Source organism: Bubalus kerabau, chromosome 19, assembly GCF_029407905.1.
Source record: "Bubalus kerabau isolate K-KA32 ecotype Philippines breed swamp buffalo chromosome 19, PCC_UOA_SB_1v2, whole genome shotgun sequence".
Taxonomy (NCBI): Eukaryota; Metazoa; Chordata; class Mammalia; order Artiodactyla; family Bovidae; genus Bubalus; species Bubalus kerabau.
Window position 1 is genome coordinate 67,715,169 of NC_073642.1, and position 25,466 is coordinate 67,740,634.

Here is a 25,466-nt window from a genome sequence, read left to right on the forward strand (position 1 = left end):
AGGGTTCAGCTTTGACACAGCAAAAGCAGCTCCTAAAGAAAGCCTTGTCAGACTTCAAAGCTTCCTTGAGCTTGCTCACAAAGAACACTTTTTCCCTGGTGTTTTTTTGTTTTGTGTTTAAAGGGAAAAGTGTCTGCCAAGGAGCCTAAGAAACTTGGCTAAGACCTATTGGTGAAGTGATTGTCCAGAAAACCACTGCTGGTTTCTTGCAAATCAGAGGTTTTTCTCTTAAGCTAATTACTAGATTTCTGTTTGAGGAAGTTAAGTTGCCACTTAGAGGCAACAAGAAGTGTCCCTACTCCCCTCCCTGGAAGCTGGAAAGGAGGGAAATAGAAGAGTTACACACATAATAGATAAGCTGTTCGGAGGACAGTCTCCTTAAAGAGACAGAAGAGTGGCTCCCAGGCCAGAACAGGGCAGAACTGCTTTCATTTCAAAAGGACGAGTATATGAGAGAGGAGAGGGCCGGCAGGCTGCTGTGTAACTCGGGAAACTAAACGTTGGGCTGAACCGGGCTTTGCTGGAGGTGGGGGTAGTGATTCCCTGAGGGCTCTGATGCCCTTGGTGTGGCTGGCACTGAGGCTTACTGAGGTTTCCTCAGAAGTTGCCCCATGCTTGCTGAGCAGCTTTTGAACTAGAACTTGCTGCCCACCTACATCGGCCAGTGGGGGCAGAGTGCCGGTGGTTCCTACATGAGCCTTCTGGTTTGTGCGAGCATTCATTCGCTGTGAAATAATCATACATTGGCTTTGGGGTTCAGCTCCGTGTGAGTTGGATGATCACAAAACAGCCCTCCTGGGCTGATGAACAGCAGGACACGAAACGGATTGAGTACTCGGATCAGGAAGCTTGAGGGCAGATCCTTCGGGTGCCTATTCACCAGTGTGGATCTGTGTCTTAGGCACTTCTTTACACTTCTGTGTGTAAACAAACAAGCATGAAAGCTCTGAATAAGAGCATGGGAGTGATGGATCCCAGTTCCACAGCGGTGGTCTGATGCAGCAATGCAGTCAGGTGCGGGGGGGGTGTGGGGCATAGAGGGCTTCGGAGGTGCTCTTGGTGATGAGTGGGGACTCCACAGGTGCTCGCTTTGTGATGGCTCTTCTAGCTGTTTGTGTGATCACGGGTGTCAGTTCAGTGCAGTCGCTGAGTCACGTCCGACTCTCTGCAATCCCATGGACTTGCAGCATGCCAGGCCTCCCTGTCCATCACCAACTCCTGGAGCTTGCTTAAACTCATGTGCATCGAGTCAGTGATGCCATCCAGGCATCTCATCCTCTGTCATCCCCTTCTCCTCCTGCCTTCAGTCTTTCCCAGCATCAGGGACATGAGTCAGTTTTTTGCATCAGCTGGCCAAAGTATTGGAGCTTCAGCTTCAGCTTCAGCATCAGTCCTTCCAATGAATATTCAGGGCTGATTTCCTTTAGGATGGACTGGTTGGATCTCCTTGCAGTCCAAGGGACTCTCAAGAGACTTCTCTAGCACCCCAGTTCAAAAGCATCAATTCTTTGGTGCTCAGCTTTCTTTATAGTCCAACTCTCACATCCATACATGACTAGTGGAAAAACCATAGCTTTGACTAGATGGACCTTTATTGGCAAATTAATGTCTCTGTTTTTTAATATGTTGTCTAGGTAGGTCATAGCTTTTCTTCCGAGGAAAAAGTGTCTTTTAATTTCATGGCTGCAGTCACCATCTGCAGTGATTTTGGAGCCCAAGAAAATAGTCTGTCACTGTTTCCATTGCTTCCCTACCTATTTGCCATGAAGTGATGGGACCACTGGAGAAGGGAATGGCAAACCACTTCAGTATTCTTGCCTTGAGAACCCCATGAACAGTACGAAAAGGCAAAAAGATAGGACACTGAAAGATGAACTCTCCAGGTCGATAGATGCCAATATGCTACTGGAGATCAGTGGAGAACTAACTCCAAAAAGAATGAAGAGACGGAGCCAAAGCAAAAACAACACCCAGTTGTGGATGTGACTGGTGATGGAAGTAAAGTCTGATGCTGTAAAAACAATATTGCATAGGAACCTGGAATGTTAAGTCCATGAATCAAGGCAAATTGGAAGTGGTCAAACAGGAGATGATAAGAGTGAACGTCGACATTTTAGGAATCAGCAAACTAAAATGGACTGGAATTCGTGAATTTAACTCAGATGACCATTACATCTACTACTGTGGGCAAGAATCCCTTAGAAGAGATGGAGTAGCCATCATAGTCAACAAGAGTCCGAAATGCAGTACTTGGATGTGATCTCAAAAATGACAGAATGATCTCTCTTCATTTCCAAGGCAAACCATGCAGTATCACGATAATCCAGGTCTATGCCCCAGCCAGTAATGCTGAAAAAGTTGAAGTTGAACAGTTCTATGAAGACCTACAAGGCCTTCTAGAACTAATACCCCAAAAAGATGTCCTTTTCATTATAGGGGACTGGAATGCAAAAGTAGGAAGTCAAGAAACACCTGGAGTAACAGGCAAAGTTGGCCTTGGAGTACAGAATGAAGCAAGGCAAAGGCTCATAGAGTTTTGCCAAGAGAACGCACTGGTCATAGCAAACACCCTCTTCCAACAACATAAGAGAAGACTTTACACATGGACATCACCAGAAGGTCAACACTGAAATCAGACTGATTATATTCTTTGCAGCCAAAGATGGAAAAACTTTATACAGTCAGCAAAAACAAGACCGGGAGCTGACTATGGTTCAAATCATGAACTCCTTGTTGCCAAATTCAGACTTAAATTGAAGAAAGTAGGGAAAACCACTAGACCATTCAGGTATGACCTAAATCAAATCCCTTACGATTTTACAGTGGAAGTGAGAAATAGATTCAAGGAATTAGATCTGATAGAGTGCCTGAAGAACTATGGATGGAGGTTCGTGACATTGTACCGGAGGCAGGAATCAAGACCATCCCCAATAAAAAGAAATGCAAAAAGGCAAAATGGCTGTCTGAGGAGGCCTTACAAATAGCTGTGAAAAGAAGAGAAGTGAAAGGCAAAGGAGAAAAGAAAAGATATACCCATTTGAATGCAGAGTTCCAAAGAATAGCAAAGAGAGAGAAGAAAGCCTTCCTCAGTGATCAGTGCAAAGAAATAGAGGGAAACAATAGAATGGGGAAGACTAGAGATCTCTTCAAGAAAATTAGAGATACCAAAGGAATATTTCATGCAAAGATGGGCACAAGAAAGCACAGAAATGGTATGGACCTAACAGAAGCAGAAGATATTAAAAAGAGGTGGCAAGAATACACAGAAGAACTATATAAAAAAGATCTTCACGACCCAGATAATCACAATGATATGATCGCTCACCTAGAGCCAGACATCCTGGAATGTGAAGTCAAGTGGGCCTTAGGAAGCATCACTACAAACAAAGCTAGGGGAGGTAATGGAATTCCAGTTGAGCTGTTTCAAATCCTAAAAGATGATGCTGTGAAAGTGCTGCACTCAGTATGCTAGCAAATTTGGAAAACTCAGCAGTGGCCACAGGACTGGAAAAGGTCAGTTTTCATTCCAATTCCAAAGAAAGGCAATGCCAAAGAATACTCAAACTACCTCACAATTGCACTCATCTCACACACTTGCAAAGTAATGCTCAAAATTCTCCAAGCCAGGCTTCAGCAATATGTGAACCGTGAACTTCAGATGTTCAAGCTGGATTTAGAAAAGGCAGAAGAAGCAGAGATCAAATTGCCAACATCCACTGGATCATCAAAAAACCAGGAGAGTTCCAGAAAAACATCTACTTCTGCTTTATTGACTATGCCAAAGCCTTTGACTGTGTGGATCACAACAAACTGTGGAAAATTCTTAAAGAGTTGGGAATACCAGACCACCTGACCTGCCTCTTGAGAAATCTGTATGCAGGTCAGGAAGCAACAGTTAGAACAGGACATGAAACAACAGACTGGTTCCAAATCGGGAAAGGAGTATATTAAGGCTGTATATTGTCACCCTGCTTATTTAACTTATATGCAGAGTACATCATGAGAAACACTGGGCTGGAGGAAGCACAAGCTGGAATCAAGATTGCCAGGAGAAATATCAGTAACTTCAGATATGCCGAAGACACCACGCTTATGGCAGAAAACAAGAACTAAAGAGCCTATTCAAAGTGAAAGAGGAGAGTGAACAAGTTGACTTAAAACTCAACACCTAGAAAACTAAGAGAATGGCATCTGGTCCCATCACTTCATGGGAAATAGATGGGGAAACAGTGGAAACAGTGGCAGACTTTATTTTGGGGGGCTCCAGAATCACTGCAGATGGTGACGACAGCCATGAAATTAAAAGATGCTTGCTCCTTGGAAGAAAAGTTATGACCAACCTAGACAGCATATTAAAAAGCAGAGACATTACTTTGCCAACAAATGTCCATCTAGTCAAGGCTATGGTTTTTCCAGTAGTTACATATGGATGTGAGAGTTGGACTATAAAGAAAGCTGAGTGCCAAAGAACTGATGCTTTTGAACTGTGGTGTTGGAGAAGACTTGAGAGTCCCTTGGACTGCAAGTAGATTCAACTAGTCCATTCTTAACGAAAGCAGTCCTAAATATTCATTGGAAGGATTGATACTGAAGCTGAAACTCCAATATCTTGGTCACCTGATGTGAAGAACTGACTGATTGGAAAAGACCCTGATGCTGGGAAAGATTTAAGGCAGGAGAAGGGGACAACAGAGGATGAGATGGTTGGATGACATCACTGACTCAGTGGACATGAGTTTGGGTGAACTCCAGGAGTTGGTGATGGACAGGGAGGCCTTGGCATGCTGAGGTTCATGGGGTCACAAAGAGTTGGACACGACTGAGGGACAACTGAACTGAACTGAACTGATGGAATCAAATGCCATGATCTTAGTTTTTTGAGTTTTAAGCCAGCTTTTTTATTCTCCTTTTTTACTTTCATCAAGAGGCTCTTTCATTCCTCTTCGCTTTCTGCTGTAAGGGTGGTGTCATGTATATGTCATGTATATTGTCTTGCATTTATGAACGTATTTCACTGTTTCAGAAAATGAAAAATAACCATGCCACGAGACACTTGATGTGCAGCTGACTGCACCCTGAAGGCAGCAACCTTGCCAGCCCACCCCTCTCCTGAGTATGTCGGAGCTAGCCGTGTCCTTCCTGGACCGTGAGACCCCCCGAAAGCAGCACCTTTGTGTCCCCACAACAAGCACAGTGAAGCCATCAGTAAACACTTAACTGCTTAACCCTAGTTCATCTCATTTTAAACTAGCAATTCTTTTATATAGGCTACTTGATATTATTAAGGTCTATCTCATTTGTAGACTTGTATGAAACAGTACTAGATCGGTATCTTAATGCTTTTAGTGTGGTAAAAATCCCATTATTAAAAAATGTGTTAAATGAAGGATTGATTTTATGAAGTAGATGTATTGCTAAAAATTATGATATTAACAGTGGATTTGAGCCTTGAGTGTTTGGGTATCTTAAAAGAGGTTTTGTATATCAATGCAGTCATGAAAAATAATCTTTAAGTATATTCTCTCTCTAAATAAAGTAGAATTGTTGGCAATGTCTTTGTTTTTAAAGAGGGACTCACAATAAATACTTTTTTTAAATTGTTTTTTGTTTTAATTTATCTTCTTGGCTGTGCTGGGGTCTTCACTGCTTTGTGTGGGCTTTCCCTACTTGCGGTAAACCAGAGCTGCTCTTTGTTGCAGGGTGTGGGCTGCTCACTGCAGTGGCTTCTCTTGTTGCAGAGCACGGGCTCAGTAGTCGTGGCCCACGGGCTCTAGAGCACGGGCTCAGTAGTCGTGGCCCACGGGCTCTAGAGCACGGGCTCAGTAGTCGTGGCCCACGGGCTCTAGAGCACGGGCTCAGTAGTCGTGGCCCACGGGCTCTAGAGCACGGGCTCAGTAGTCGTGGCCCACGGGCTCTAGAGCACGGGCTCAGTAGTCGTGGCCCACGGGCTCTAGAGCACGGGCTCAGTAGTCGTGGCCCACGGGCTCTAGAGCACGGGCTCAGTAGTCGTGGCCCACGGGCTCTAGAGCACGGGCTCAGTACTCATGGCGCACGGGCTTAGTTGCTCTGTGGCATGTGGAATTTTCCCAGGCTGGGGATCAAGCTTTGTGTCCCCTGCCTTGGCAAGCAGATCCCTGTCCTCTGCACCGCCAGGGAAGTCTGTTAATGTCTTTGAACTCTGTGTGTGGCTTGGTGGTAACCTGACTTCTTTCCCGCCACGGGGATGGATGGTGTATCGAGACCCCCGAAGCCACCACTGTGCTCATTCCATGGCACACCTCCTCCTGGCTGCTCCCAGGCCGCTCCTCCTTCAGGGTCATAGCCTGCATCGTGATCTGACAGTTCTTCCTGCCTTCTCCAGCTGCATCCCTTTTTCCCTCACAGATTTTTTTTTCACAATAAGTGCCTTGAGTGTCTGATTCTATCCTCAGGGCCTGCTCTCTGTGCACACAGACTAATGCAATAGTATAGTTCCGTCTTCCAAGGCTTCTGCAGCCAATTTGTTCTGTCAAATACTATGAGAAGAGTGTTGAAATCTCCAGAATTACAGTGTGCGTGGTTTATCTTTCTCCACTCTTAGTTTCAACTTGTCTGTGCCTTTAAATCTACAGTGCATTTCATGTTGATAGCGTAAATTTAGGTCTTACTTTTTTAATCCAGCTTAACAGTCTCTACCTTCTAATTGGCATATTTAGGCCACTTATATTTAATGTCCTTTTTGAGGTGGTTTAAGTCAGGGTTTCTCAACCTGACATTATTGACCTTTGGCCTAGGGGTGTTGTCCTTTGTGTTGTAGAGTGTTTAGCAACATCTCTGGCTTTAAACCACATTTTATCATGATAGCCTGTTTTAAAGTCTTGCTGTACTTTAGTTGAGATTTTTTTGTGTCTATATTCACGGAAGGTTATGTCTTTATCTGGCCTTTCTCATTATGCATGTGACAATTTGGTATTTTCATTCTACATTTAACTACTCAAGTTGGACATTATTATATTTTATAATCACTGTTTGGATTTCCTCACAGTTTTACCGGCATCTTCACTTGCCATCCCTTGTTACATTTCGGTTTCCTTTGCAACCATTTTCCTTCTTGCTGGAGTGTGTCCTGTAGTAGTTCTTGTGTTGAAGTCTTTGGGTGGTACTTCAAAGTACAAAATCAAGTACTCTTGATATTTTGTTCGTCTGACTGTCTGCCTTTGTTTGTTTGTTGCCATGCCACATGGCTTGCAAGGATCTTAGTTCTTTGACCAGGAATTGAACCCAGGCCATGGTAAAAGTGCTGAGTCTTAACCACTGGACCGCCAGAGAATTCCTGTGTCTCTGTCTTTAAATTGTTTAGAAAGACATACTGTTCAAGGCTATCAGTTCTGTCTCTTAGCACTTTGAGGAGGATACTCTACAGTCTCCAGGACTCCTTTGTTGAGACATCTTTTATTAATAATTATTCATATTTAGTTATTTGCCTCTTTTCTCTGACCTATGAATATCTCCTCATTGCTTTTGAGGTTTTATTGTTTGAAAGATATGTGTGTGTGCATTTCTTTTCATGAATCTTGTTCAAGGCTTGTACTCCTGAGGATACAGGCCTTGCCTTAGTTTTGGATAGCTTTTAGCCTTATCTCTGAAGGCACTGCCCTCTCTAATCCTATTTTCTTTTCTTCTGGAATCCCAATTAGATGTAGGTTGCATTTTTGTATTCTATCCTCTGTGACTCTCAACTTCTCTTTCTTAATTTATATCTTTGCTGCACAGATCTGTCATCTAATTCAGTGATTTTTCTTTCAGCTGTGACTAATCTTTTAATCCACCACTAAGATTTTAAATTCTTTTGATTCTTTTTCATGTATATTTAATTATTTCTGATAGTGGTTTGCTCTTACGTTTCAATTTCCTTTATAGTCCTTGAAAATTTTAAAGCCTTTTTGTTATTGAAGTGTAGTTGATTTATCGTGTTTCATGTGTATAGCAAAGTGATTAATTACACACTCCTTTTCAGATTCTTTTTCACTGTAGGTTATTACAAGATAGTTCCCTGTGCTATACAGTATACCGGGGTCCAGCCCCGGTAGGATCCAGGGATTCCCTCAGGAGGACGGCATCGGCGATAAGGATAGTAAAAGGGGAGAGAAAGGGGCTTGATCTACCTTGGTTTACACAGAAAGCCAGTAAAGTCCGTGACACCGGACTTGCCCTGTTCACGGAGGCCACAGGCGCCCTCTCAGTGGGGTGAAGACGCAGAGCACCCTTCCCCTGAAGACACTAGGCGCCTTCCCGATTGAGTCTTAGAAGCCCGGGCAGATAAGTGAACTCAGGGAGCCCCTGTGCTCCAAGTAGTCATCCTGAAGGAAGAATAGAGAGAGAAAAGGAGGGAAAAGGAAAAAAGAATGACACGGGGAGACCAAGCTCTGATGAAGCCAGGTCCGTAGCTTTATTTTCAAAAGGAGCTTTTATACCCTAAGTTGTACATAGAGGATAATAGCGGGTATAGAGTCATGCAAGGTCAGCAGTCCTTGACCCTTATCGAGACCAGGCTTTCTTTCCGCAGACTTATCATATACAAAGGCTTTAGGTGATTTACATCATCTTCTGGCCAGAAGGCCTGTTAACATTTTTCTTCTGATAAAGGTTAGTCAGAAAAACTTATTTTCTCCAAAGGTGATTTTTCTGAAGTTTGGCGCCACTCCCTGAAAGCACTAGATAGAGTTGTATTCCTATAGGGCCAACGGTGCAGTGGGGGATAGCAAGGAAAGAGTTTATTAACTCAAGGGTCTAGGGTTGTTAACATTAAGGCTACTACTTATATTTCTATATACCAACTATATTAATTAATACACTTCCAGGGACACAGTAGGTAAGGGATATGGAAACTTGGCAGCAAGCATTAGTTCAACAATGAAATCCTCTACCAGTTCTATTCTAATATTTTTTAACTCCCCGAGAAGCTCTGCATTGTTAAAATATGCCAGCTTCCCGTGCCTCTCGTGGTTGGGAGGCTGTGAACAATCACATGTGTAGCTGTAGGAGTCCGGATAAACCTGTCAGGCAAGTTAGAAAGCTATCTGAGGGATTTGAATTGGAACACTCCTATTATGCCCAGGAGACTTATTAATTAGAGCTCTAAGTTGATGTCCTTCAGAAAAAGGTGGTCAGGAATAGCCCCCTGTTAATGTCAGAGGAGTTGGTGAAAGTCATAAAGTAGTAAGACAGACAGATTCTGGTTTTGGCATAGATGCTCGAGCAGGTCCAGGGGGTCCCTCAAGTCCTGATTCGCCTTTGCCTTCAGGTCCTCTCCGCATGACCTTTGTCATGGGTGGGATCTCCCATGCTGGCTCCCGGCAACAGGTCTTTATTTTTTATTTTATATGTAGTAGTGTATATCTGCTAATTCCAAATTTACAATTTATCCTTCCCCTTAAGCATATTTCCATTACAGTTCTGGTTCTTCTTAGTCTACATGAAATTGCTTGAGTTGGGGTGAGGGGTTGTCCAGTTCTGTTGGTGCTCTTTCGGTTGAGTCCTCTTCATGGGCCTGTTTCCCTGTGGTCATCTCTGGCTGTGAACTGTGTGGCTGATCCCAACACGTGTGAATCCTGAGGGGCCTGGGCTGAGACTGAGTCCCCAGAGGTGAGGTTTATGGTCACTCTGCCAGGCCCCTTGAAGCATTACAGACAAGGACGCGTGTCAGAAGCTGCCTGCATGGAGCTGCTTTTGAGTGGGGAGGGAGAGTAACTTTAAACCCTGGTGCTGGATGGGGCAGGTTTGTGATTACAGATCCTTAGGAACTGTTCTTTTTATTCACTCCAGTCAGTGCCTGAGATACAAGGCTGAGTTCCTTGTCGGCTCCATTTGCCAACAAATTGACTTTTCCCTAGTTTACACTTTCCCTGAGCATTAGGTCTTCACGGGTTCTGGCTTTACAGGGAGGTCAGGTCCAGCTCCCCACCTCCACTGGCCCAAAGCCTTGTCCTCATTCCCCCCTGCTCACCTGAGAAAATCCCAGGTCTGGATGTTCACCAGTCACTGGGCAGCCTGTGGCTTCAGGGCTGGCTTCTGTCTGGTTTGACAGAAGGGCTCTCTTGGGTTTTGGCTCTTGTAGATTTTCTTCACTTTATAGAGGTCAGCTGAGCGTTTAATAAGTGCTTTATGTATCTTATTCAGCATTTCTAGGTGTTTGGAGGGCAGTGTTTTTCAGAACAGCTAGAGTGTTATCCTGTCAGAAGTTGAAACTTCATATTTTGTTTCTATCTGAAGTATAGTTGGGTATGATAGTCTGATTCTTTGGATGTTTTGGTTCTTACGGCAAGAATGATGACATGTATTAGTAATCATATTAAAGAATGTTAAGTCAAGCTTAGTACCTTGGTTTATTAAAAGCATGTTTACAGGCGTTGCAGTTTCCAGCCCATCTGTGCGATGATTTTTATTTTGAAGCCATTCATTCAGAAAAATTACACAGCTGTTCTGATTTTGTGCTATGACATGGCAAGATTTCCAATAAGTGATTTTGATTACTGATGGAGTAGCAGTTTTTGTAATTACAAATTCCCAGGAAAAATATTTTTTTTTATTTTGGGCATGCCATGCAGCGTGCAAGATCTTAGTTCCCCAAACAAGGATCAGCCCTGCACACCCTGCAGTGGAACTGCAGAGTCTTAACCACCGGACCACCAGGGAGGCCCACTGGCATGTCAAACGATACACATCTAAGGCGTGTTGTGTGCCTTTCTCGCCTGCGAGTGGAGGTGGAGCCGTCCCTCACAGTCCCTGCCTTCCGCTCACCGTCCTGCTCCTCCTTGGCCGACCCCGCCTCCCATGTCCACAGCCATGGGTCTGCTGGAGCCCCGAGGCAGAGCAGGGCCTGGCCTCTGCAGTCACACTCAGGCAGAGTCCTGACTCGGTTCCCCCGGGCTATGTGACCTGAGACCAGTCTCACAGCCTTGGTATCACGAGGATAGCTCCAGCTCCTATGCACTTGGTGGTCTGAGGATCCCAGGAGGTAACGCCTGTGCAGTGCTGGCCAGGCGGCCTGGCGCAGGACACGTGCTTCTGAGAGGCCTGTGCCCTGTCCTTTGCTGCTGCTGGCATCCTCACCGGGCCTCACACTCGTCTTTCCTTCCTGGGGTTCTCCACCCTGGCACCTGTGGAGTTGGCCACTTCTCTTGACTGGGTGTGAACTTGCTCCGCCTGAACGAGCACAGAAAGCTCCCGGCTGGTCCTCCTGTTTGGGCCCACGCCCTCCTCCTTCCAGCCTGTTCCAGGGGGTGTCCCAGTAAGACTTCAGACTGGTATACTTGCAAAAGCAGGCATCTTCAAGGGCCCGCTTTTCCTTCCTGTCACTTAAGATCTAGCTTCCTTACCCCCTGTCATGCTCTGGCACCAGGCATGTTTATAGCCTGAGCAGGGCCTGAAAGCGAGCTCCAGCGTGACCACCTCCGCTCACTGGGGCGGCTCTCTGCGTGCACATCTCGCTGCTGCGGCTCCGCTTTGAGAAGCCAGGCCCTCACCCTGCTTTGTGTTAACCCAGCAGCTGACTCAGGATCCTGAAGGCGCAGGGTGCGCTCAGGTTTGACAGATTGATTACCATGTAAATTACTGCATCAGGGTTCAAAACGGCCTATTGAAGATCTTGCCATTTGTCTTAGCAAGGTGGAAATGGCTGTGTAATTTTTTTGAATGAGTGGTTTCAAAATAAAAAACGATTATTCAGGTGCACTGGAAGCCTAAAGATCTGTATTCAGTGCTTGACATGTGCTTTTTACTAAACCAATATATTAAGCCTGAATTAATGTTATTTAATATGATTATTGATCTAAGAATCTAAACACACCAGGAATAAGTTTATGAAGCACTGTCAAGTGTGTTGTCTTGTTGATCCTCCAGCACACCTGTGTGGCAGGTACACGCCACAGATGACAGTTGGTGGGTGAGTTGTCCATGTTGAGAGAGAAGGAAGCAGAGCTTGGAAGTGGGACAGCTCCCCTGATTCCAGACTCTGGTTTCGGGGGGAACAATCTCTCTTGTCCAAGCTCCTTAGAATTCTCTTGAGAAGAGCTCAGTGGTTCACACTTGCCATTTCAAAAATAAAAAACCTGGAAAGAAAAAGATATAATTATCTCTCTGAACTATAGACATTTTCAATCAGGAGTATGTATAGGCTGCTGTGTGGTGAGGTTTTCCATTTCACTTGTAGGTGCTGTTTCACAGTTTTAAATCTGGCCCAGTGACAGGCCCATTTGATTTTAGATGTTTTCTCTTTCAGGGGAAAACGGAGTCCATCACGGTGGTGAAGCTGCTGAGCTGCTTCGATGACCTGGTGGCAGCAGGCACAGCCTCTGGGAGGGTTGCAGTTTTTCAGCTTGTGTCCTCGTTGCCAGGTAGAAATAAACAGGTAAGTGCCAACCATTTTAGCATTTCTTAATTTCTTGGCAAATTTCCTCTCATCCTTTAAAATGAGAAGTCCTCATCTGCTGAGAAAATATTTGCTCAGAAAAGCCTAATTCTGTGCTCTTCATAGTCAGATAACATTTTTGTTGCTGGTAAGACAATTGGTGAAAAGCGCATATGGGTAATTTAAATTGCTTAATAGCCTCTGGCTCCTCTCCGTCAGTTTTCAAGGTAAATAGACAGATGGGCCCTTGTGCAGGGTTTTGCCTGGAAAGCAGATCGGGAACACCAGTTACTCCACAAAACAGGAGGGGGTGCACACCGCGTCGTCCGCACAGCTCTGCATCTCACAGTGTCTCTCCTTTTCTTTTTCTTGCGTGTTATTTTTATCGTTTATTCATAGCTTCGGAGGTTTGACGTCACTGGCATTCACAAAAATAGCATAACAGCTCTGGCTTGGAGCCCCAATGGGATGAAACTGTTCTCTGGAGATGATAAAGGGAAAATCGTCTATTCTTCTCTGGATCTAGATCAGGTAAAATCATTTTCAGAAGTATTGTTGGTCTGATATTTGGAGAAATTGTAGCTGGTCAATTTGTATTCTTGATCCTTGTCCCATTTTTTCTGTCTGCGCCAGTCAGCTGGTGGGATCTCAGTTCCCCAAACAGGGATTGAACCCAGGTCTCGTGAGTGAAAGCCTGGAACCCTAACCTCCAGGCCCCCCGGAAATTCCCTGTGTCTCTTTCTGTCCTCAGTTGCTGTTTGGAGCATTTTCTTTCAAGGGCTCTCCTGACGCTTTGTGAGCTTCTACTTCTGTGTGTTAAGAGTTGGCCCTTGTTTCTACTCAAACATACGCTTTTCTCATTCTCCTGTTGTCTGTTGCTGCCACTTAGAAAAGAAGCCACTACCAAGCCTTATTCCTTGACAGTTTGTAGAGGAGGACATGAAACATTTCAAAGTCATGACAGTTGTCAACTGAAAAATAAAAAGCACAACCTAAAAGTTGAGAATTTTTATTCGGTGGACTTACTGAGGACTGAAGCCTGGGAGACAGTCTCAGGTAACTCTGAGGGATCCTTCCAAAGAGGTTGGGGAGGAACCAGGATCTACAGGAGCTTTGAAAAAACAAACCTGCTTGTTGAACATCAAGAAGTGTGCTAACTAAAGAAAAAAATCTCTCAAGTTAACGAATTTAGCACTTTTCTATGTGTGGGAAGATGCGAGAGTCTGGGCTCACTGAGATCACATTCCTTTGATGTGCACCTTAACCGTCTGGGGCCAGTGTCCCGTGCTTTTCCATCCTGAACCCCTCAGCCACATGTTGGGGGCGGCCCACAGTGGCTGCTGGCTTGATGCAGGTAGCCTGTGGATCTCCACCCTGAGCTCCCTGAGGGTGCGCCCTGGGGTCGGGGAGAGGACAGTCCCGTGGCTGATGGCTGCTACCTCCCTTGTATACTGACATGGCAGGCAGCAGTCTTGGTCCACTCTGTGGACAGCGGTCGGAGTGGGTGGTGAGCTCACCCCAGCCAAACTTTGGTTGTGGGAGAGTGTTGGAGGAGGAGGAGGCTTGGTGGCAGCAGGGAGCCAGCTCCACCCCTGTGTTTGCTCATTAAACCTCTGGACAGAGCCCTAAGCCTCACATTCTGATCTTCAGTCAGTAGATAAGAAACCCAGGCTCCCAGGGGTCCAGGCACCAGGTAACGCCCAGCGGAGCTCAACTTCAAACCGAGGGTCTGCTTCTGTTGTGTGGGTGGCTTGAAGCCTGCCTGTGCTTTGTTTTGTCAGACGTCTGCCCGGTTGGAATTCTCTCCTTGGTGGTATGCTCCTTTTGTCTTCTTCTTTGTTTTGTAGCCATTTTTCCTAGTGCGTCCAGAAATTCAGCGATTACTAGCTGGGTAAATCTGAGTCCCTCTAATCCGAGACTGACCTGTCTATCACGAATATTCTGTCACAGTGTTCTCAAACTGTTTGGTCCCAGGGCCCCTTAACACTATACCTCTTAAAAAGAGGACTCCAGAGAGATTGTGTTTGTAAGGGTTAAGTTTTTGTATATTTTTGTGAAAATAAATACTACTGAGAATTCCCTGGTGATCCAGTGGTTAGGACTCTGGGCTCTCAATACCAGAGGGCCCAGATTCAGTCCCTGGTTGGAAAATCCCACAAACTGCAAGGCGAGGCCAAAAACAAAACACGGAACATGGGACTTGCCCGGTGGTCCAGTAGTTAAGACTCCTCGCTTCCATGCTGGATGCCTGGGTTTGATCCCTGGTTGGGAAACTAAGATCCCACATACCTTCCAGTGTGACAGAAAAAAATAAAAGACTACTACTACTTTCAGGAGTAGCATCACTTTATGTTTTTGCAAATCTCTTTATATATGCCTTAATAGAAGACAGCTGGATTCTGCATTGTCTGTCATAATACATTGTTTTGGTTGGGGTATATCAAGAAAATCTGGCCTCACACAGATATGTGGTGGGAAATAGGAGTGTTTTAGTAGCCCTTCCAGAGAACTGTGTTATGTTCTTCTTTAATCACATCCCCAAATTGACTAACGGTAGTTTCTTTAAAGGTTGGTTACAACATGGAATCTGAGAGCATGTGGATGAATTTTTTTGCTCTGTTACAATGAAATCCATTGGTCTGTCTTGCACTTTGAAGGGCTCCTTGACTCATTTTGTTTGATTTTGTAATTCTGTAATTTTGTGTGTTGGTCACTTGGAAAATATTGACATACCGAGTGATGCTGCTGCTGCTGCTAAGTTGCTTCAGTTGTGTCGGACTTTGTGCGACCCCATAGATGGTAGCCCAGCAGGCTCCCCCTCCCTGGGATTCTCCAGGTAAGAACACTGGAGTGGGTTGCCATTTCCTTCTCCAGTGCATGAAAGTGAAAAGTGAAAGTGAAGTCGTTCAGTCGTGTCCGACTCTTTGTAACCCCATGGACTGCAGCCTACCAGGCTCCTCCGCCCATGGGATTTTCCAAGCAAGAGTACTGGACTGGGGTGCCATTGCCTTCTCCGACAGAGTGATGCAGATCTTCCAAATGTTGATACATTTAATTATATAATATAAAGCAAAAACTCCAAAATTACTGCAGATGGTGATTGCAGCCATGAAATTAAGAGGCTTACTCCGTGGAAGGAAAGTTATGACCAATCTAGACAGCATATTAAGAAGCAGAGACATTACTTTGTCAACAAAGGTCCATCTAGTCAAGGCTATGGTTTTTCCAGCGGTCATGTATGGATGTGAAAGTTGGACTATAAAGAAAGCTGAGCGCCAAAGAATTGATGCTTTTGAACTGTGGTGTTGGAGAAGACTCTTGAGAGTCCCTTGGACTGCAAGGAGATCCAACCAGTCCATCCTAAAGGAGATCAGTCCTGGGTGTTCATTGGAAGGACTGATGTTGAAGCTGAAACTCCAATACTTTGGCCACCTCATGCGAAGAGCTGACTCATGTGAAAAGACCCTGATCCTGGGAAAGATTGAGGGCAGGAGGAGAAGGGGACGACAGAGGATGAGATGGTTGGATGGCATCACCAACTCAATGGACATGGGTTTGGGTGGACTCCAGGAGTTGGTGATGGACAGGGAGGCCTGGCATGCTGCGGTTCATGGGGTCGCAAAGAGTTGGATACGACTGAGCGACTGAACTGAACTGAAAGCAAAAAGAGCATCTTTGTTAACATCTCCATCATTCTGATGAGAAAGGTCTTGAGCTGTTGGGAATGTCGGGTTCACAAGAGTGGATACAGGTTTTCAGATTCTGATCTTCATTTGTGAAGATCAAGTCTTACTATCAGCAACAGATACCCTCACTTATTTTCCTTGAAGTGACAGATATGCTTTATTCCTTCTGAGAAAATGCCTGCCAAAGACCCAAGTTTGAATAATTCTAGTATTTGAAGTAAAAATGTATTTTGTGGGGAAAAAAAGTTCAGCTCCCAGCTCATACAGTCGTCCAAGTGCTCCTCCTCAAAAGAACCACAGGACTTCAGCCTCAGCCGGAGAGCTGTGTGCAGGCCCGGTGTCATCACAGAATACAAAAACGTGTCTCCAAGGTCAAGAGTTGTTGGGATTGTTATTTTCCTGCATCAAAGACCTTCTGAAGGGAAAACCACGTTTTTGCTGCCCATGTCCAGTGGCCGGGGGCACCGTGACAGCTCCTGGAGTTTAGTGCCCTTCTCGCCTTGGGGTCCCCCCAACCCCGATCTTTCAGGAGCTCTACCCACCAGCAGTATGAACCACTGCTCCATGAAGAAGGCGGGTGAAACCTCATAATGAAAATGACTTTGACCTCAAGAGGTCCTAGGGGACCCTCAGGGACTGTGGGCCACACTTTGAGAACTGCTGCTCTCCAGGAAAACATTCTGTTAAGGTTTTCAGGGATCCCGTGTTTGTACCTTCCTGTTGTCACTCCCACAGCGTGGGTTGCACCACGGGAGCGTTGCTCATGCACGTCAGGAAAGGGAGGGAAAAGTCACGCAGAGAGCACTCTCCTTGTGTACTGCTGACCCTGCTCACAGCGCCGATTGTCTCGCTGTGTGTCACTGTGAGCACTGTTCCCTGAGCCCATGGTAGGCAAGGCGCGGGCTAAGAGGCTGGAAGGAAATGTGAGGAGCCGTAGGAACTGCAGACACGTTTAATCTCTCCTAGCTGGCACAGCAGACATAACCACACACAGTCCTTCAGGGCTTTTCCAGGCGAAGCTTGTTTATGCTCAACCAGAGCAAAAGTAGCCTGTGGCCAGGCGAGCACCTCGTGATGCACACGCACAGTGCCTTAAGCCGTCTCGGCTGTTATAGCTGCGCAGCCACTGTTTACAGAACGTGGAACGGGAGAGCCTGACCGGTGCCGTCTTGTTAATTTCCCCACACTTTGTTCCCAGCTTTATTGAGGTTCTGATCCGTTTTTAAAGACACAGGTGTTTCATGAGATTTGCAGAAAAGATGTATGGTTTTGCACAGTGAAACTCGCTCAGTCCTGTCTGACTCTTTGCGACCTCGTGGACTGTACAGTCCATGGAGTTCTCCAGGCCAGAATACTGGAGTGGGTAGCCTTTCCCTTCTCTAGGGGATCTTCCCAACCCAGGGAGCGAACCCAGGTCTCCTGAATTGCAGGTGAATTCTTTACCAGCTGAGCCACAAGGGAAGCCCTTTGCACAGTACAATACAATGAATTTGATTCCATTACGAGCTAAGTCAAAAGTTGGAAAACTGCAGTTTGTGTAAGTAAAGGTGGGAGGGAACTCTGGCCTCATGTCCATGATAGTGGAGGTGATAGGAGTTCCCCCGTTTCAGTCATGCTGGTGGTTACACACCGGTATGCATTTGTCGAAATTCATAGAATCATGTATCGAAAAAGGGTGACTTTTACTGTATGTAAATCTTACCAGCAAATCTGATGGCTACTCCCTTTTTCCCCACAGAGGTCTACGACGTTGCATCAGTATTTCTTACACAGTTAAAGAAACAGGCTTTAGGAGAAGAGTAGCTTACAGGAGCGGATACTTGACCCAAAGACACATCATTTGTGTCAGCGATAAAGTGCCTCGCAAAGCTTTACTTGGCTCTTTCACATACTTAGTCACATTTTCCTTTCTTTCTCACCCGTCTCTCCCGCCCCTTGCAGCAGGCCGGGATGCACGCCCCCAGCGTTGCTCTGAGCCCTTTGTGGGGGAGGTTGTGGCGCGAGCTTGGGCAGTTGTCACAGTCGTTTTTAGAAAGTCCGTGGTGTTCTGTTGGAATAAATAATATACATGGTGCAGCATACTTCTGCTTAGATCTCTATGGATTCTTCCTTCTTTGCACCATGTTGCAGGGAAAGAGCAAATTAGCCAGGATGGAGGTGGCCACGGCCTCTCGCGCTCACCCCACGAGTTGTAAATTCATGGTTTTGTAACAGCCGAGATGGTTTGTAGCGCTGCACGCACCCAGTGACCTATATAAGCCCCATCTGAGAAACTCAAAGGAGCAGCGAGTCAAGGCGTGTTGAGTTGGATCGTCGTCGTTGCTGTTGCGTCAGCCGGTAGAGGGTGAAGTGTGTCTGCCTTGCTGCTGTGAATGACGGATGTCGTGGTTCCTGCGGCTCCTCACATCTCCCGGCTTCCCTGCTCCTACCTCGCCTACCCTGGGTTCAGTGAACAGGGAGGTACAGAGTCACACATGTACTGAAAGCATTCTTAAAAATCATACAGAAGTTTTAAGCGTTTCTTGGCAACCTTGCTGTGGCCTGACCTAGATGGTAACCCTGACAATTTTCTCACCAGTGAGGGCTTCTCCGGGTAGTATCATCGCAGTGGGTTGGCACTGAACCCGGTGAGGATGAGAGCCTTCATTAAAGGTAGATGTTGGCTGGAATGCAGACACAGGAGGGCCACGGGCCAGTCCGGGGAGCTAGGGGCCCTGGAGCAGGCCCCGTGGGCCTCACACGCCTCTCTCCGCAGGGCGTCTGCCAGTCGCACCTGGTGCTGGAGGAGCCGGCCTCCATCGTGCAGCTGGACTACAGCCAGAAGGTGCTGCTGGTCTCCACGCTGCAGCGGAGCCTGCTGTTCTACACCGAGGAGCGCTCTGTCCAGCAGGTCGGGACACAGCCGAGGAAAAGGTGAGCTGCGCTGGGGTCACAGCGCGAGGGACAGGGCTCCACGTGGGTCCCCAGCCCCCCGCCGTGTCTCCTGCCGGCGTTTGCTCCTCGCATACCGCCTCCTGCACAGCTTGGCTCAGAGGTCAGCATCGGGTGGGCGTTCCCACCTCACTCCCTCCGTGAGCCACACCACTGTGGACACAGGTGACCTCAGCGCTACTGGCTATGTCTCCTGCTGTGGAGCCTAGTGAGGGGTGCGGCCAGGACATGGGCTGTGACCCGGGGTGGGGTGTCCTGAAGAAGTGGGGCCAGGCCTGGAAGGGGTCAGAGCTCCTGGCTGAGAGACGACCCCTTCTGTGACCTGCTCCTGGTGGAAGAACAGCTGCAAGCAGGGTCGGTCCAGCCGCATCCCCGGCGGCTGGAGTTGGAGGAGTGCCAGGGGAAGGGACAGCACTGTCTGCAGAGGCCAGGGGTCGGGGGACGGCCGGGGTCACGGGAGCTGGGAGGGGGTGGAGTGGAGGGTGGGGAGCAGACAGCCAAGAAGCCCGGGGGTGGATGAGCGTGGGACTGGCGGTGCCAGCCTCTGGTCCTCTCAGCGTCCGTTATGCTGTGTCCAGGCTTTGCAGGAACACAGTGCAAGTTTATTCCTTTCTCTGTTGGCAGAACAGCCCATGGCTGTTCACACAGTCACATCTCCCCTTCAGCTTCGCCTTTCCATGTTGAACACCCCCTTAATTCCATTGACAGTTGGTCTTCTTATAACGATCGTCTCCCTTTTGGCTCCTGGGAAGCCCAGCAGGACCTGCTGCTCGGGCTTGGTGGTCCTGCAGACTTGGCCAGGCTCTCCCTCTGCCGGAGTTGGAGGGTGCCAGGGGAAGGGACAGCGCTGTCTGCAGAGGCCGGGGGTGGGGGGATGGCCGGGGTCACGGGAGCTGGGAGCGGGTAGAGTGGAGGGTGGGGAGCAGACAGCCAAGAAGCCCTCCGCTCTCCCCCTCACGTCTCATCCTGGCTTGTCTATCGGTGTCTCGCTGTGTTGTGTCTTTTTGGAAGGAAGGTGGCATGCAGAGAGAGACTTAAAAACCAATTACCTCCACGTGAATCGGTACCCAGCAGTCTTTGCCTTCACCCCTGGCCTTCTCACCTCCAGCATGAAGCCTTAGCACCTCTTCTTACCCTCTCCTCGTGGGTCTCTGTGGCCGGTCTTTGCGCACACTTGCCAGGCACCGTCTCAGGGTGCCGAAACAGCTGAGTCCCCTTTCTGTTAGTGAGCTGTGTTAGAGAAGTAGGGGACAACAGAGTGAACAGAAACACTTCCAACCTGTGTCCTGACAGCTTGTCTCTTGTCGTGTGCTGTGTTAGATCGTGGTTAGAAAAGGACCCCAATGACAACTGCCTCCCAGAGCTGCAGCTTCGGTCACCAGGCATCCCACCGGCCGGCACCCGGGGCTCAGCAGGGAACCAGGCTCTGCCCTCAGAGATGCCGGTCTCGGCGTGGGCAGTGCTCCAAGGCAGCATCTGGGTGAAGGGTCGGGTGGAGGCAATCGGTCAGCAGAGGCCTCTGGGGAAGAGATCCTGGGCTGAACCCTCCAGTGTGCGAAGAGCCTTCCGGTCTCGGGAGCTGCCGAGGCCCTGCGTTGGGCCCGGGCCTGGAATGTTCGAGGAGCCAGAGGGGGACTGGGGCAGCTATGGAGGGTGGGCGGGTGCTGGAAAGAAAGACCCGAGCCAGTCCTTGCCCTGAGTTATTCCAGGCCAGACGGGAAGCCAGTGGGGGCTTTAGGCAGGAGGAGGGCGGCCTGAGCACGCCTGGTTCTGCACAGCAAGGAGGCAGCTGCGGGATCCCCGGGGGTGGTGTGGGATCCACCTGGGCCCCCGGCATGAAGTGGGGTGGGAGGGGGAGCGGAGGATGATTGGGGGTGAATTCGATACAGGGGGCGAGGGGAGAACAGAGTAAGGAAGGATTTCTGTGCCCTTGGCTAAAGCAACCAGATGGAGAGAGAAGCCCTTTAACTCAGACAGGAAGCCCTGGGTTAAGGTCTGGATGTCTGGATTCTCTCTCCGGCGTGTTGTGTTCGAGATGCCTGTTAGGTGGCTAAGCCGGAATCCCCGTCGGGAGTAACGTGCTCAGGTCGGCAGCTCAGGAGAGGGGGCTGGGCCAGAAATGAAGATGCGGTCGTCAGATGCAGGTGACACTGAGCCCCCTGGCCGGGGTGAGGTCATCTTGGGAGCGTGTTTCCCGTTCAACCCTGAGGGTCCTTCCTGGGTGTCTGCTCTGTGCCCAGTGCCCTTTACAATCTGGGGAAGACTGCTGTGAGCAAGGGGGACAAGCGCTGGTCTTCAGGAGCTCACGTTCCTGTGGGGGAGACCGACGTTAAATAAGCGTGTTCTAGAATGTGCAGCTGTAATAATAAATGGGTGGAGCTGTGAGGATGTCTGTCTGGTGTGTTTTGGCTAGGCAGACGTGTCCCCACCCTCCTGTGTGGTGGGGTCTGAGCCGATTCCTGGGAGAGGGTGGGGGGAGCCGTGAGGACCCCTCAGAGGAGCGCAGGCCAGGTGTTGGGGCTCAGAGGAGGGGCTGGGAGCCCATCCTGTAGGCTTCACGGCCCCACTCGGCGCTGTGTTACTCCCGCGCTGTGAGAGTCACGAGCTGGCATTGACTCTGGCTGCCCTGTGGAGGGGGCGAGGGCGGCCACCTCGGAGGCCACCGGGGTCCCGGGTGACTGAGGTGAGAGTCGGGCTCACACCAGGGTGGGGTGGCAGGGATGCTTTGAAGGCAGAGCCGATGGGTTGGCTGACTCTGGAGTGTGGGAGGAGGAGAGCTGTCTGAGGCGGTGGTCCGGGCAGTGGGTAGAGTGTCGCTGTGGGCAGGGCACGGTCTTCCTCTGGGGCCAGGCTGGGGTGGTGGGTGGGGGCGACGTGGGCTCAGGGCTGCGGGTGGCTGCAGCGGTGCCCTCAAGGGTGTCTGCTTAAAGCTCTGGGTGTTTAAAGCTCTGGGACCTAGGAGCTCTCTGATGAGTGAGTGTCACTGGCAAAGGGAGGCCTTGTGTGCCAGCGCACCCTGTCTCTACCTGTCAGAAAGAGTCGTGTTGCAGCCGCTGACTGGCCCCAAGCCATGCGCCCAGCTGGGCCTCTGGCTCTGGCAGTGTGGTGGCCAGGCGCACCTCCCTTGTGGGGACTTCCCTGGGGTCTAGTGGTAAGGACTTCGCTCTTCCACTGCAAGGGGTACGGGTTCAGTCCCTGGACAGAGAACTAAGATTCCACATGCCGTGCGGCTTGGACAAAAAAAACACCTGTGGGGCGCAGGCCGCGGGGTTGGGGGAGCTGAGGTAGGAGGGGTGGGCTGCACGCTGGGTGTGGGTGTGGGGGTGGGGGTGTGGGGGTCTGGGGGTGTGGGTGTCTGGGGGTGTGGGTGTCGGGGTATGGGTGTGGTAGGTGTCGTGTGGTTGTCTGGGGGTGTGGGGGTGTAGGTGTGAGTGTTTGGGGGTGTGGGTGTCTGGGTCCCTGGGTGTCTGGGTGTCTGGGGGTGTGGGTGTCTGGGTCCCTGGGGGTGTGGGGGTGTGGGTATCTGGCTGTGTGGGTATCTGGGTGTCTGGGTCTGGGTGTCTGGGTGTCTGGGTGTCTGGGGATGTGGGTGTCTGGGTCCCTGGGTATCTGGGTCCCTGGGTGTCTGCGGGGATGGGGGTGTAGGTGTCTGGGGGTGTGGGTGTGTGGGTGTCTGGCTGTGTGGGTATCTGGGTGTCTGGGTCTGGGTGTCTGGGGATGTGGGTGTCTGGGTCCCTGGTGTCTGGGTGTCTGGGGGTGTGGGTGTCTGGGTGTCTGGGGATGTGGGTGTCTGGGTCCCTGGGTGTCTGGGTGTCTGGGGGTGTGGGTGTCAGGGTCCCTGGGTGTCTGGGGATGTGGGTGTCTGGGTCCCTGGGTGTCTGGGTGTCTGGGGGTGTGGGTGTCAGGGTCCCTGGGTGTCTGGGGGTGTGGGTGTCAGGGTCACTGGGTGTCTGGGGGTGTGGGTGTCAGAGTCCCTGGGTGTCTGGGTGTCTGGGGGTGTGGGTGTGTGGGTGTCTGGCTGTGTGGGTATCTGGGTGTCTGGGTCTGAGTGTCTGGGTCTGGGTGTCTGGGTCCCTGGGTGTCTGGGTCCCTGGGTGTCGGGGTGTCTGGGCATGTGGGCCCGAACGCAGGGTGACCAGGTGGTGGTGCAGGTCACAGCCCTGAGCCCGGGAGGGCCGCAGTGGAGCCAGCTTGCCCCGAGGGGGGCGGAGGCTGTCCTGTCAGCGGGGCAGCTGGGCCTGGGGAGAGCTGCAGGGAGTGGTGGGTGATTCAGCCTGTGAACCCCCTCAGATTGAACAGAACAGTGCGTGTGTGTCTCCCAGGTGATCGCAGCGCCCAGCTGTCTGCTTCTCCTCCGTGTCCGGTGGTAGGCCACCCGGGTCAGCAGCACCCGCGGCCCTGGGGTGAGTGTGGAGCCTGGGCCCCCGCCCAGCCATGTGGGCTCTGGGGCAGCATCACTATCGTGCCCTCCGGTGCCTTTGGGCGTCCGGCTGTTGAACCTGCCGTCCAGGCTGTGGCTTGTCGTCTCGTTTCCGGCTCTCTGTCTTGCTCAGCGTTATTGTACATAAATTAGAAAATTTGATTTATGGTAGAATTTGATAACTAGAAATACTTCTCTCAACATTGGTGTGTCTCATAAAGGAAATGACATTTTTTAAAGTCATGGTTGATATTTCTAGAAAACAGACCCACCAAAGTTGAGAAACGCGGTTGATTTGTGATTTCAGAATCCTGCAGAGCTTTGACCTTAAAAGTTAGAGTTTTTGTGTCTGATTCAGAATGACTTCAGCCAGCGCTAGGGAGTCACCCTGTGTGTGGGTGGCGGCGGCGTCGGGGTGGAGGGCCATTTGCCCTGGGCGGTATGTAGCCAGTTACCCTGGCTCGGCCGCCTTCTCCCAGCCTGCTGCCAACACGGTTCAGTGGCTCCTTGGATCAGGGCCCCGCCTTCCCTGCTCAGCTTGTCCTTCCCCAGAGGGTCATGGTCCACTCAGTGTCCAAGGTCTAGCCTTCCATGGCCCAGGCACAGCGTGTCCCCTTTGTCTAGAGGCCTCGAGCAGCTCTTGGAGCTGCGGAGGTGGCGCGTCTCTGACACACGTCCGCTGCAGTGTGTTACACGCTGGGGCCGAAACCGTCCTCCTGCATCCTTCCTGTTGCCTGCACCACAGCTTCTCACGTGCTGTGGGAGCTCACTAACTGTTGATTAAAATGAAGGCTTTAGTCACCCCACCTGAAGTGACAGATTCTTAAGAGGACTTGTTAGTAGAAGGAAAATACTTCAATTTGGAAATTGGATCACCAGATAGAAATAGAAATAGGAAAGGCAGGAGGAAGAGGTTATGGGCTGTCCTGCTGGAACTCCTGTGGGCGTCTCTATTGAGAATCTTGCCAGAACAAGTCACCAGAGACAGTAATCACCATGGTGCTGACCGTGGAGTTGTCCAGGAGTGACCCATGGTGTCGGGTTGGTCTGACGATCTTAACTTCAGAGTTGAATTGATAGTGTGTCCTCCGTGGACCCTGTCCAGAGGGATGCAGTGAGATGCTGAACCGCAGAGGAGCACCCAGCTGAGCTCGCCTGCGTGGGGTGGGCGCTGGCACGCTGCCCTGGGAGTCAGCGCTGCTGTGCAGGGCGAGGCCGAGGCGGGGCCCGGCACCCACGGAGCGCGACGGCAGAGGCAGCTGAGCGTCGGGGCCTTCAGTGCCACCGGCGCTGCTTGTCGTCTTCATGGATTGTCATTCAGCCTTTGGGGTGGGAGTTGTTACCCCTGGTTTACAGATGAGGGAGCTGAAGTCCACAGCATGGAGTGAGTGGCAGGGCTGTGGGACTGCCCTGTGGCCCTGTGGCTGAGACTCTGCACTCTTGACGAAGGGGGCCTGGGGTCAGCCCTTGGTCAGGGAACTAGATCCCGCGTGACACAGCTGAGAGTTTGAATGAAGATCAGAGATCCCGCATGCTGCAACTAAAGCCTGGTGCGGCCAAATAAGTATTAAAAAACAAGCCACAATTCCTTCTGCTGTTCAGAATCAGGGAAGTACTCTGACAGAGAATCAGAGGGTTTAGGGTTAAATTGAACTCTTACTGTTTGAACCCTAGGAGACACGGGGGTTCGGCAGAGATGTGGAGTGGTGAGAACTCCCAGGTTGGTGTAAACACACCGGGAAAAGTTTGAAATTGTCTCTCTGACCTGAATCTGCTCTTAATCAGCAACACGGCAGTCACGTGACAGTCCAGCAGTCCACTCTGAAATGTCCGTGACAAACTCTCAGACGTGTGTACCAGGACGTTATGTGTAGACATGCTCATGGTGAGCACAATTCAAAATGAAAAAGTGGGAATAATTCAAATACCCATCAATTTGAGGGTGAATAAATCATGGAGTCCCGTATAGCAGTGAAAATGAATGATCCCAGTGCTTTTTTCAACAAGGATAAATCTCAGAATTATTAGATTAAAAGCAAGT

General features: G+C 49.5%; 1 protein-coding gene across 4 annotated transcripts in view; it reads left to right on the forward strand.

The window, feature by feature from the left end:
* TECPR2 (tectonin beta-propeller repeat containing 2) overlaps positions 1-25,466 on the forward strand; it is a 102,518-nt gene that overhangs the window by 21,818 nt on the left and 55,234 nt on the right. For all 4 annotated transcript variants that reach the window (XM_055556451.1, XM_055556452.1, XM_055556453.1 and 1 more), the window contains exons 3-5: positions 12,260-12,388; positions 12,788-12,919; positions 18,830-18,987. In XM_055556451.1, coding sequence (XP_055412426.1) covers positions 12,260-12,388; positions 12,788-12,919; positions 18,830-18,987 — 419 coding nt within the window. The remainder of the gene's footprint in view (positions 1-12,259; positions 12,389-12,787; positions 12,920-18,829; positions 18,988-25,466) is intronic.